At 47.6% G+C, this 12,569-nt stretch overlaps 1 protein-coding gene across 5 annotated transcripts in view; it reads left to right on the top strand.

Moving 5' to 3' along the window:
- The window catches only part of tcf7l1b (transcription factor 7 like 1b), a 28,268-nt gene extending 16,048 nt beyond the window's left edge, over window positions 1–12,220 (top strand). Inside the window, exons 4-13 of one of the 5 annotated variants that reach the window (XM_029829760.1) lie at window positions 681–764; window positions 7,543–7,681; window positions 7,760–7,862; window positions 8,120–8,203; window positions 9,544–9,687; window positions 9,803–9,965; window positions 10,054–10,161; window positions 10,535–10,586; window positions 10,730–10,758; window positions 11,302–11,435. In XM_029829760.1, coding sequence (XP_029685620.1) covers window positions 681–764; window positions 7,543–7,681; window positions 7,760–7,862; window positions 8,120–8,203; window positions 9,544–9,687; window positions 9,803–9,965; window positions 10,054–10,161; window positions 10,535–10,586; window positions 10,730–10,749 — 897 coding nt within the window. In that variant the 3' untranslated portion in view covers window positions 10,750–10,758; window positions 11,302–11,435. Of the gene's footprint in view, window positions 1–680; window positions 765–7,542; window positions 7,682–7,759; window positions 7,863–8,119; window positions 8,204–9,543; window positions 9,688–9,802; window positions 9,966–10,053; window positions 10,162–10,534; window positions 10,587–10,729; window positions 10,759–11,301 lie in introns of all 5 variants that reach the window. The other 4 variants (XM_029829758.1, XM_029829756.1, XM_029829759.1 and 1 more) reach the window with 4 other exon arrangements.
- Window positions 12,221–12,569: the final 349 nt, after the last annotated feature.

Raw genomic sequence — 12,569 nt, 5'->3', positions numbered from 1 at the left:
TGTGCTATCGCCGCTGCTGGAGGACCAGAAGAGTCTTTTGCTAGCGATCCCTAAGTCACAGAAGCATCGCAGCGCTGACCCCCAGGACGCGGGGCAGCAGTGGAGGGGACGTCTCACATGCAACCTATTTTTACGACAAAAGCCAAACACTTTGCTTGGGTCAAGAGGCTAAGCTGATTTCATTAAAGAGGCAGGAGTTTTCCTCGGAATCCACGGCTCAAACTTTGGCCGTGGCTTCCTTCCAGCTGTCTGGTCCCACCCACTCAGCAACGGGCGCCCACAGCTGGCCTCTTGTTTTTCCCTGACAAACGGCAATTTCACAGTCCTCCGCCGAGCTTCCATTCAGAGCCGGGGCTCGCTGCAGATGTCAGCTGCGCCGGTCGTACACCTCACGCACACACCCGACCGTGTTCCGACAGCGACACGTGCACAGGCCTAATATTCCGCGCATGACTTCCTGTGTGAACGACGGTATCGGTCGTTGCTGATCGGCGGCGCGGAGAGCAGGACTGACGCTACTGACGATGTAAATCTTTTCGCTTTGGTTTTTCCTTGTTCGGGAACATTGTTACATAGCAAAAATGAAAGTGTGTTTTTTTTTTTGAACTTTTATGCGGTCTTGTGAGGAACAGGAAGATGCTTTCTTTTCCCTGATTTCTAATTTTACTTCCCTCCCACAGTACCTGCAGATGAAATGGCCTCTTCTTGACGTCCCCGGATCTGCTGGACTCAAGGACTCACGTTCGCCAACACCAGGACATTTAGTAAGTAGCTGCTTTAAAAAGGCTCGGTGCTCCAAGCTTCAGGAACAGGAGGTTTTCCTCCAGGTTCCAGCCTGGCAGGAGCGAACCAGTCGCTCCACATCCAGTAATTTAACATCAGGTTGTCGCAGTTGCTCAGGCGTGGACCTTATTAACTTGTTAGCTTATTCATAGTTAGGACGGAATCCTTCTGCAGCTGCTCACCACAGGATCTCCGCCTCTGTCGTAATTCTCTGGGGTTTGCTGGGTTCTGCCATGCAGGCGTGAACTTGTCACTGTTGCGTCTCACTCTGGTTGGACCTTAACGAACCCGTTTGCTTGGTTGCCCGGCTGTGGGACGTGCCTTTGGGCTTTCAACCTTAACCAGAAGCCAGGAGAGCCTGTCTGACGTCTCACCTGGTTGAAGGTGGATTTTATCAGATTGGCCTTATCTGGTGCACGTTCAGAAGCGCACGGAGCACCTAGGAGAAAGAGCTGTTGTAGCTCAGCCCCTTCTTCACGTATCCTGGGTAGAAGAGCTTGTGGTTGATTCACTAGGTCCCATAATCGCGGCGATGCGCATGACAAAGTCCTCTTTGAGAGCAGTCAATGGCAAATTGTTATGAGGGGGGCTGAGTTTGCTCGTGGGAATCCAAGGCTGACTTAAGCGTCAATAGAAATCAGTTAAAGATATTTTATTAGGAAAAAAAATGCTGACCCATTTGTGACCCTGTTGATTCTCGCTCTGGTACACAGCAACGTCTGTGTGAAGTTTCCAAGCAGAAAACTGATCTCGGTTGTTTAATCAGTGTGCGACATTGTGACATGATGAAGGGGACGTGAAATTACACTGCTGGAAGACAAGAGGTCAAAACGCTGGGAGCAAATAAGAGCTGCAACTGGATTTTAAGGAAATTAAAGCACATTAAGGGACTGTGAGATCTGTATTCTGGGTCCTTCTGCCTTAGCTTTGTGGGACGTCTGCTTGCTGGTCATAGGCAGCTGTCTCAGCGCCTTTCAGTTCATGTTTGGCCTTCAAAGATGTGATTATCATTAAACCCAAGAAGTCAGTAGAGCAACATTGCAGAGACATTGAGGGATCAGGCAACTTCAGGGAGAAATGTTACTTAGTTTTAGCCATGGAACTCTTTTGAATTATTGAGCCTTGCGCCTTCTTAACAGGGTCGCTTCAATTGAAAGGAAAGGCTGCAATAAATGGCCTTTTCACCAGCTTTACCACAGATGGGGCCTTGAATGGGTAGAAAGGATTGAGACATCAAATTTGCCTTCAAATATTTCTGAAGCCCTTCTTTTAAAGCATTATCTAAAGGAAGGAATCTCATTTTAGGCAGGATGGCTTTGAACTGAAAGAGGAAGTGACGGTGCTTTATCTTGTGATCTGTGAGATGGGGGTCATTTGATGTGCGATAGGGAAGCTAGAGCGGTGCGTGTAACCTGGACGCAGGAGGATAGACGCTCAGACACCCTGCTGTGACCTCACCCCCTGTCTGGGCCGGGCGCTCCCAGGGCCCTCTGGTGCTGACGGGGAGCCCGGCTGATTATGTGCTCATTACGCCAGCTGAAGAGAGGATGCACAAAGTGGGAGGGAACAGCGGGCTGGCTCCCCAGGCCCCAACACTGCACTAATGAGAGCAAGGGGAGAGGATGGGGACACACAGGGGGCCAAAGAAGTACTGCCCATGGCCAAAAGGAGCCAGAGAACGAATCCTGAGGATAAAAGACAAGAAGGGGACCAGGAGGGACGCCTGCAGTCATTCTGCAAGCAGAAATCTGACAGTGGGGGTTATCGTTGGGTGATGGACATATATTATTTGGAGAGTCTGTCAAAGTGTGCCTGCAGGTACATGTATATCTTATATATTCTCTGCATAATGTCGACTTACCCCATAGCCTTTTAGATGTGTGGGGGGGGCCTTGTCAGTCAGGTGACTCTGCAGATGAGATGAGGAAATCATTGACTCTGACTTTTGATGACTTACAAATGAGCGTTTTTGATTAGCGGTGCTGAAAGGATGCTAAAACACAAACACTGCTGCACCGTTTTGGAGATTCCGGCCTTGATTTTGCTGTTCGGGAGTCGCCGATCTTCCTGTCGCTGTGGAGATAAGGTCCACAAGGCCTGTGTGCAAATCAGAGAGGCCCGAGATCCTCAATTATTCAGCAGACATGTTTGTTTAGCATTCAGCCGATCCCTTTCTTTCTCACAGCAATGCTGCTGCTGCTGCTGGGATGGGTGAGAAGAAGGGACAGGCTTGTGTGCGAACACTCACCATCCCATCATGTACACAGAAATCCGCACATCCGTGTTTAGAAAGCTGACAGCCCCGGCGTAAACGGCTGTGTTGAGAGGGCTGCCTCTTCATGAATGATACATCAAAGGTGCTGCAGGGTGAGGCGGTGCGCTGCGTGAAACTTGCCACGTGTAGCCGACCTGGACCGGGAAAATAGAGGATGATGAGGCTGGGACGTGGATGTTCGTCAACGACGGTGCCGCTTCAAAGGTCTTTGTCATCTTTCTTGATGAAAATATCAAAGCAGCACGCCAGAACAAAGCTGTCCACGAGACCTTTTCCCCCGTTAATTCAGACCGATCGGAGCTGCTGCTCTGGCTCCATTCTGACCCACTTATTGACAGGGCCTGACCTTCACTCGGTTCTGTTAGCTTGCGCACTTCTTACTCGCTTGTTCTGTTAGCTTCCAGACCGTCTTCCTATGGTGTCATCACCCGTCGGGGGCTCAAAAGTGTAGTGATTTTTTTCGGGTGGGGGTCGGTTGAGTCTGGGCTCGTATTCTTTCTACAAACCTCTGACTTAGGGTCCGGGGAGATTTTCTCGTTTTGCATGTGGCAGCGCACGACCAAGGATCCAACTTGAAATCAAAGGCTCCGGGAGGGCTGAACTGAATACTGATCCGAGATCTGCCGTCCTGCTGGGCCTCTGCAGAGACAAGATCCTCTTCAGGAATGGAATTAGGAACCACGGCTTTGATTAGAGTCAACCCCAGCCTCGGTCCAACATCACAGAATAAGTAAAAAGCCAGTTTGTAGCAGCTGTGTTGCAAACAAATTTCAGGTTGCCCTGAGGAACACGGCGTTAAAATAAGACCGTGTAGTCCTTGACTATTCCAGGCAATTTCTTTTTTTTCTCTCGCTTTTAGATTTGTTTTACCCGTTCAAAGTTTTCTTTGGGGGTTTTAAGGACATCCTGGATCAAATGCCGCCCCCTCCAAATGGGTACTAATCTTTTTTTAACACGTACGCTCGTACAGGTGAATACAAAGAGCTTCTTTAACAGCGTTCAGCTTGGAAACGCGTACCAGGAGTGGAAAGTTTTGGGTGTTTGGATAAACCCTGCCTTTTTCCTGCATAGACACAATATACATCTTTACACCTGCAACAGTTTTCCTTCGGGAACGTTTGTTACAGGGGATACAATAAAAATGACACCTGTTAATACTGAATATTTAGCCCATTTCTCTAAGAGGAATTCATTCGGACCATAGCAGAGACATCCTGTGGGGACACAGAGCTCATTTCTTTTTAGGTAACAACTTATAAGACACATATTTCCGGGCTTTTGATCTTTTCCGAGTTTTTGCTGGAGCTAATGTGGTCCATTAGCCTCATTGTTTCCCAGGGATGCTCCTTAACAAACATCAGACTGATGCGAGAATTGATCGCAAACGTTTGACATTGCATATATTCGCACACCTAATAACAATAATCCTGTTTGCTCCTCATCTGTGAGGAAAACGGAGCACAATATCTTTTTTTTTTAAGCTAAACCTGGATGTTTTGGATAGCTGGGGCCATAATCGCCCTGTAACGTGACGCTGCGGCGCGGCGCGCGCGCTTGGGCGCCGTGTCCATGATGAACGGCGTCGCTTGGATTGAGTTTAAAGACATACGACACGGTCAGTCCCCTGTCACGTCTGCTTCCTGTTGCCGTTGACAAACAAGACTCGGATTCCTCGGCATGCCGGGCATTCTTTTCTGCCTGTCTTTCCTGGAGTTTTGAAAGGCCTGTGAGCCTCCCACCCAGAATCACTGAGCATAAAGACACACAAAGCTGCAGGGTTATTCAGTTTGTTCTAAGCTCTCTGCCCCATCGGCTGTTTGCCTAGTAATTCAATTCAGATGTGCAGGATCCAAAAACATGTTTGTTTGAATGAAATCCACCCCTCCACACACACTGACCAAGGGCTTTGCTTTTCTTAGCGACGTTCCAAGTTGGACAGCCATGGCGAGGTGCTGCCACCTCGGCCTTTTTAGTTTCTGAGCCTCTTAAAATGTTGATATATTTCCCTGCACCAGCTCGGCGACCTCGTTTTCCACTGAAACCAAATCGTCCCTCCGTCCACTCTCTCAAAACCAGTTGTGGGTGTTTTTCCTTTTAGCGGAGAGGTATGCGCCACGGTCCAGACTGGCTCATGTGAAGGGCTGTGTTCTGTGTGTGGATGGAGATACCATCTGGTTTCAGGTTGTTCTTTATCTGTCCGATCACGTAGATGTTGTTTATATTTAAAACAGGTTTCATGTTCCTCATGGGTTCCTCTTTACACTCCGCCAGTCTTGGTTAAAGGAGCATTACCAGTGTGTGATTACAAAAAAATCCATTATGAGAATGATTCTTTTTCTTTTGTTGTTGAATATTATATATAAATATAGAATATTTTAAGGGTTAGTAGGGCCCCTGACGTAGTTATTTTCATGATGTAACTTTAAAAAAAAAATATGGCCGGATATGAAGTATTTCCTTGAACATTTGTGGAAATGCAGTGTGATTGTTCCGTCCAGACCAGACCTATTTATGCATATTTTTTTTGCTACCTTCTCTTTTCACTGCTTGGCTCGCCTCATGGGTCGACCAGCTCGGACCAAAACTCCGGAAGACTAAGTTCCTTTTTAATAATCTGGGTGTAAATAACACCTATATTTGCAAGGACTCTGACTTTCTTTGTTCCCAAAATGATGCTGCCTTCTTTTACCACTGACATTAACTAGCTAAGGGCTGGATTATCAATGGTGGCTGAAGGATTCCTTTCTCGAGGAATTTCCCAACTTTGCTCAGGAAATTCTGCCTGGCGGGATGTTTCGGTTTTGCATAGGTACGCCAGGTTACCCCACTTTACCTCCACGTTCGGTTGAGGCAGGAATTGAAACTAGTGCCTTCAAAGTTAGAATTAAGTTTAGGCGATCGGTGTATATTCCGAGAGATTAAAAATGAATGCGGTGATTGAAAATTCTCATTGAAGCCTTTCCCAAAATGTGTTGGCATTCAGGTCTGGAGGTCTCAAACAGCGCTTACAACAGAGGGGAAATTCGGGCCTATTGTACACGAAGAAGAACAACAAAGCACATCTTAAAAATACATGACGTGTGGGCTCTGGGATTTCAAGCCGGCAAGTCAACACCGCTTCTGCCATGAAGCATTATCAAAGCCGTTTCTGTCTTGTGGCAAATCTGAGCACCATCTTGCGCTCTGACCTTCTGTGCTTCAACTCTGCCGGGACCGAACCTGAGCAAAGCGATCTTTATATAGCCGCCTTACACAGCGGTAAATATTTTCTCCTCTCTTTGGCTTTAGCGGAATCAAAGCGTGCTTTTGACGCAGGAGGAACCAATTTGCTAAAGACTTAACCAGAGGAAAAAGGTTAGCCCGCTCCTTTAAATACAAGTTTGAGGAAAAGAAGGAAAAAAAATAGCTGTGATTTGGAACAATTCTAAGAGGCAGAGAGAGTCGGCTGGAGTCTGAATGCAGACCTTGTTCCCGAACACACCACGTTGAGGAGAAGTTTAAAAAAAGGGGGGTTGGGTGGGGTGGGGTGGTGGAGGATGGGTAGGGATATTGAAGAAAGGTTAGCCTGGAGGAACAAGACTCCTTTCTCCCCCCACCCTGCCCCCACCCACCCCTTGACCCTCCCATGTGACAAGTTGAGCCAACAAGTGCTCCATTCAGCCGGGCAGCCAGGGGAAATGACTGCCCAGCTGAGCGATGCTAACCAAAGTAGAGACGCTGCTGATTACTGTTGTTCTCTTCATCTTCCTCACGGGCCCAATGTCGGCCAGAGCTCAGCCCCGAACCGAGGTCCCCTCACGTGCACGCTCGGGCCATTCCACCGCATGGCTGAGAGACATGAGCCGAGCCGAGTGTTGCATGGTGATAAATCTGGGACAATGGGACAGACGGGCTCGTTAGCATCGCGAAACCAAGAGGCTGGTATTACCGGGGACGAATCAAAGGGGAGCGGTTTCAGAGGGCCGCGGTGCCATTTTGGTTTTCCCCGCTTCACCCGAGACAAGATTGTGTTTGTTTGTGACTTTTGGACACGTGGTGCTGTGTTTTTTCCCCCCTCTAGAATTACTGAACCAACAGTTCTGTACGTGTAAAAATGACCGTAACGCGTTTGGCGCCTGTCCGCAAGGACTTCGCCGTTTGCTGGTGCTGGTCCAGATTGCGTCACAGGGCTGGTCACATGCGCACACTGTGATGCTTAGCGTACACGCGGGCCTGCTGATGGAACGGTAGCCGACTGCATCAGGCTGCATCCACTAGACGTAGTCTATCCAATCGCTCATTTCATCATATAAGTCGTGTATAAAATGGCCCAGAAAGACCATGTAAAACATTATTTTTTCAGTAAAATCATGACTAAATAATAGACAGTCACACGGGCCGATGCAGCACTTTAACGGATTAAATCATTCTAAATTGTTAGTTTATCTGTGTTAATTTTCTTAAGCTTGGAAACCTGTTGCTGATGTTTTTCCCGTCTCTCTCAGCAGTCCAACAAAGTGCCAGTGGTGCAGCACGCTCACCACGTGCACCCGCTCACTCCCCTCATCACCTACAGCAATGAACACTTCTCTCCAGGCACGCCGCCGTCGCACCTGTCCCCGGAGATTCTGGACCCAAAGACGGGTAAGACATTTTCCACCGGGCCTCTTTTCTCTGTTGGCCGTCCGTCAGACACTCAGGCCCGTCTGCTTCCGCCCGCAGGTATTCCCCGGACTCCTCACCCATCGGAGCTCTCTCCCTACTACCCCCTGTCTCCTGGGGCGGTGGGATCCATTGCTCACCCCCTGGGCTGGTTCATGCCGCAGTAAGTTTTATTCCCAGCAACACACACACACACATCAGACACTCACGATGGTTGCTGCCATCACACACATTGTTTATCATTCAGTAGAAAGATTCTGGGTCTCAGGTGTGTATGCGTCACCAGGAAAAAAGGAAAATATTGGAGGAATTTGTCTCCGTTTATGCTTTTGTAGTTCAGACGAGCGCGTTTGTGCCGGCGTTTGGTGCCAGGCGCGTTTGATCTGGAGTGTTCACTCACCTCATCTGTGTGTGTCTCAGGCAGGGCCAGCACATGTACTCCATCCCTCCGGGGGGATTCCGTCACCCCTACCCAGCACTAGCCATGAATGCATCCATGTCCAGGTGAGCAGATCACCCCCAACAGGGGGACACCATATACCTGCTGCTTCTGTCTCACGCTGAAATCAGCTTCTCCTTATCTTTTAGAACAATAAACACAGTTGTAGACAACAAAAACCAACAACCGTGGGGATAATAGCACGATCACCCATATGTATGTGACAGGACCAGAGTATAAATCTAGGGACAGGCTTTTATTCCAGAATAAAGTCTAGAAAAACACTGAACTCTGAGGCTTAGTAACCAGCAACCTGATTGTTAACATTCAGTGCTCCTCTCTCAAGACCAGCCAGTGTTCGCTCGCTCTCACACACACGTGCACACACACACACACGTGCCCACACTAGGCATTGATCAGGGCAAATCAATCTCTGAATCTACGCGTCCCATCAGGCTTCACTCTCACCTTCTTTAAGAAGTTTGGTGATTTGTCAGCCTTCCGGTGTTTGGGAGAGGAAATATTCTCTACATTCCATATCATGTGAGGAATATCCCAGGAATATCCCTGAAGGGTTTCATTACAGCGCACGTCAAATAATGACGCCTAAATCAAACAGGTTTGGGTTCAAATTTCATTTGTTTAATATGGTTTCTAAAACACGATGAGCAAAGACCTGAAGCCAGAATCTCATAAATAATCAAAGGTTTTGTTAGCTGACGTTTAAGTGCTACAGAAACACTAAGGACGGAATTATTTGCTGAAAACCTGATGCCGTCACACCATCACAGTCGCTACAGCTTCGTTACCTTAGGAATGCTGAGGTTTCCTCCTTGTTTATATAGCATGACTTATTAACTGTTTTAAAGGGGAAATAGGAAATCCAAGCCAATCAGGCTTAATCAGGGAAATGTTATTCCATGTTTTCTTGATTCATATGTTTTAGTTTTCAAACTCAATCGGATCTCGAGGGGTCGAAACAAGCTTTTAACCTATTTTCCTGCGTTAGCATGCATAACCTTCGAGATGGCTTTCCAAAGCATTGTTTATCATATTTTCTAGTCTAAAATTATCCAGTATGGGATGTGAGAGACTGCTCATTGCAGTAGTTTTTGGTGATAATTGCTAGTATTTAAGAGAAGCACGGTAGAGGTGTGCACGTGGACAGCAGTCGGAAGGCTTTCAAAGCGGTAACCACACACACTGCATTTCCTCCAGACCTCTTGAACAATTGTCAAGCATTTCACACATTGTTCGAATGAATCCAGTCTAGACAGTCACAGTAGGAACAGGGAATTTCAGCGGCACGCTCAGACGGACCACTTATGGGCCAGGTTATTTAGCTTTTCCTCGGCAGGTTAACCCAAGCGAGCTGTTAAACTGTTTCCCTCCGTGGCCCTCGCAGTTTGGTGTCCAGCCGCTTTTCTCCTCACATGGTGACTCCGCCCCCGCACGGCCTCCACCAGACTGGCATACCTCATCCCGCCATTGTCTCCCCTGCAATCAAACAGGAACCCAGCGGGGATAACATCAGCCCCACAATGCAGGCGTAAGAGCACTTAACACTCGTCTGATCTGTTGGCGCTGCGCGGTGCTCGCTGCTCGCCGGCACCTTCCCCGTGTCAGCGCTTTATTAACGGCGCCTTTTCAATGTTTGCGATTAGCAGGAAATCCCCAGCTCCTCACAAGAAGGAGGAGGACAAGAAGCCTCATATCAAGAAACCTCTGAATGCGTTCATGCTGTATATGAAGGAGATGAGAGCCAAAGTAGTGGCAGAGTGCACTCTGAAAGAGAGCGCCGCCATCAACCAGATCCTTGGAAGACGGGTAAGTCACACACACACACACACACACGCACAGGTCTGCGCACGAGTGTTTGGCAACCCTTTGATATCTGTTGTGGCTTTGTCAACAGTGGCATTCCCTGTCAAGAGAGGAACAAGCCAAATACTACGAGCTGGCCAGGAAAGAAAGGCAACTCCACTCCCAGCTCTACCCAGGATGGTCGGCACGAGATAATTATGTGAGTGGCTGCAAATCAAACTGGATTACGCCGCGTTGGACGCTGGGACGTGCGCTGAGTTTCTGTGGGAACAACCGCCTCAATGCTAAATAAGGACAAAATGACACTGCAAGTTAAAGCATTAACGGCTCGAAACAAAATCTAGTTGGTCAGAAACACTTTTTTTCATGTTTTGTCCGAAACAATGGAGAGATTGAGGTTTATTTTGCCACCGACGTGCGGGATAGTAAAATATTCCAGTTGCAAATCAATGAAATGCGAAATTAAAAATCAGGGAAATGCACTTTACCGCATTTACTGCGCTCGGTGCTCTTAGCATCTTTTAAAGTCTTTGAAGTTTCCAGTTTTTAAAGACGTTATTTCCTGTTTTCAGGGAAAGCGGAAAAAGAGGAAGCGAGAAAATAAGCCTGATTCTAAACCAGAAGGTAAGAGGAGCAGTTGATTAGTTGGACGAATGGAACCTTTTTTTTTATTATGATTTGCATCTACAGCTGTGCTCTTTTATTTACCCTCTCTTCCCTACTAACTACTACTAACTCCTTTTCCTGCTTCCACACTTTTCATGCAGCTTATGAGGTTCAGTGCTAATAGTAGCAGGTATGTCTGCCGTGTCATTATCGGTCAGTCCCTCGAGGAACCGGAGGGAACGCGATAATTCCGAGATATAACCAACTGTTGACGTTTCTCTGATCTTCATAAATCTGAACTTTGTTCCATAACACCGAGGTCCACAAGGTCACGTCCTCGTTTGCAGCCCGTTTTTAACGATTCGTGTCGGGACTTTTCGGGAAGCCTTCAACTTTTTATTCTTTTGATTTTATTCTTTTTGAAGTGTTCTGCAACTTTTTTCGGCATTTTTAAAGAAAGAATAAAACTTTATTCGACCGGAAGCCGCAGTAAAACCACTTTGACCGCAGCTGTTGGCCAAATCGTGGAGGGGCTTTTTATGTCCACTGTCCTGCGTCCGCATGCCTCCCACCCTGTTGTCCCTCTTGTTTCTAACTCCCTCTCAGCCTAAAGTCTGAACTCTTCCTGCCGCCATCTTTGTTCTTCATCCTGTCACATGTTTTCAGCTTTGTGGGACATGAACCAGATTTGCAGCCAGCATCAGATCCATAATTCATCTTCATCTGCCCACAGACTTCTCCATCAGAAGCAAGAAGCAGTGCGTGCAGTACCTGCCGTCAGAGAAGATGTGCGACAGCCCTGCGTCGTCACACGGCAGCATGCTGGACTCCCCGGCCACCCCCTCCGCCGCCTTGGCCTCTCCGGCGGCGCCGGCCGCCACTCACTCGGAGCAGGCGCAGCCGTTATCACTCACTACCAAACCGGAGGGACGCATGCACCACCGCTTCCCCCTCCCTGGGAAGGCTTCTGGATCCACATCCTCTTCCTCTTCCTCCTCTTCCTCCTCCCAGCCCTCTTCTATTCCAGTTGGTACTTCAGGCAGCCAGCCAACCACACCTATCCTCACTCGGCCAATCCCCTTCACCTCCCTGCACCCCTCTATGCTCTCCTCTCCTTCCCCCTTCCATCAGGCAGCCCTTCACACCCACCACGCCTTGTACCAGTCACAGCCGCTCTCCTTGGTTACCAAACCAACCGAGTGAATCTGTGTCTGTACCTCCCTCATTTATTTGTGCTGTATATTGCTTTACCTTTTGAATAGATATTAGAGCAGCCTTTTTTTTTTTTTTTCGAAATAATGAAAAGGATGAAATATTATTGGTCAATATTTGACTGCTTCCTTTTCTACATCTCTTAATGAAAACTAAATGTATTTTTTGTAAAGTTTACTGCAGAACTGGTTTCTTTTTTTTTCATCCATTTATCCAATGAACTTGTATAAAAGAACCAATGTACATAAAGTTTCTTTATAAAAACAAAAAGGAACAAAAACATCTTTCTAGCCAAATTCTGATTAATGTTAGTATTAAGCTGAAGTCATAGTACTGGCCAATAATTGCAGCCCCCTGAACCTCCTTCCTTCTTTTTCAGTTCAATTGTGTGTTCCCTTTCTTTGACCTGTTAAATAAACATTTGGAATTGTTTCTTAAAAGGTGCGTCCGCCCGTGTTTTCACGCAGTTTTTGCAGGTTTTGGCAGAGTGTTTGTGACCAAATCCAGCAGGTTTCGGTCCTCCGTAGGTGCCGAGTGCGTGCTCGTATTGAGCAGGAAGCGTGATTTTATCAGAGCCGCCCGGCTCCTCCATAAAAAGCTAGATCACACCTGTCCTGTGTAAAGCAGTTTTAATATTTCATAAAGACCGAATTAGGCTAACCACACTGGAAAAGAGCTCCCGACTTGGGGAAACAAAATTTCAGTCCCAGAATAAACAGAAATAAAGCAGACATCTGCTCCTTCTTGGCGTCTAACGATCCCAACAATGACACAAAAGCGGGTCACTGC

Source organism: Takifugu rubripes, chromosome 21 (assembly GCF_901000725.2).
Source record: "Takifugu rubripes chromosome 21, fTakRub1.2, whole genome shotgun sequence".
Classification (NCBI taxonomy): Eukaryota; Metazoa; Chordata; class Actinopteri; order Tetraodontiformes; family Tetraodontidae; genus Takifugu; species Takifugu rubripes.
The sequence above is the reverse complement of the archived record's forward strand: the minus strand, read 5'-3'. Positions and strand labels throughout refer to the sequence as shown.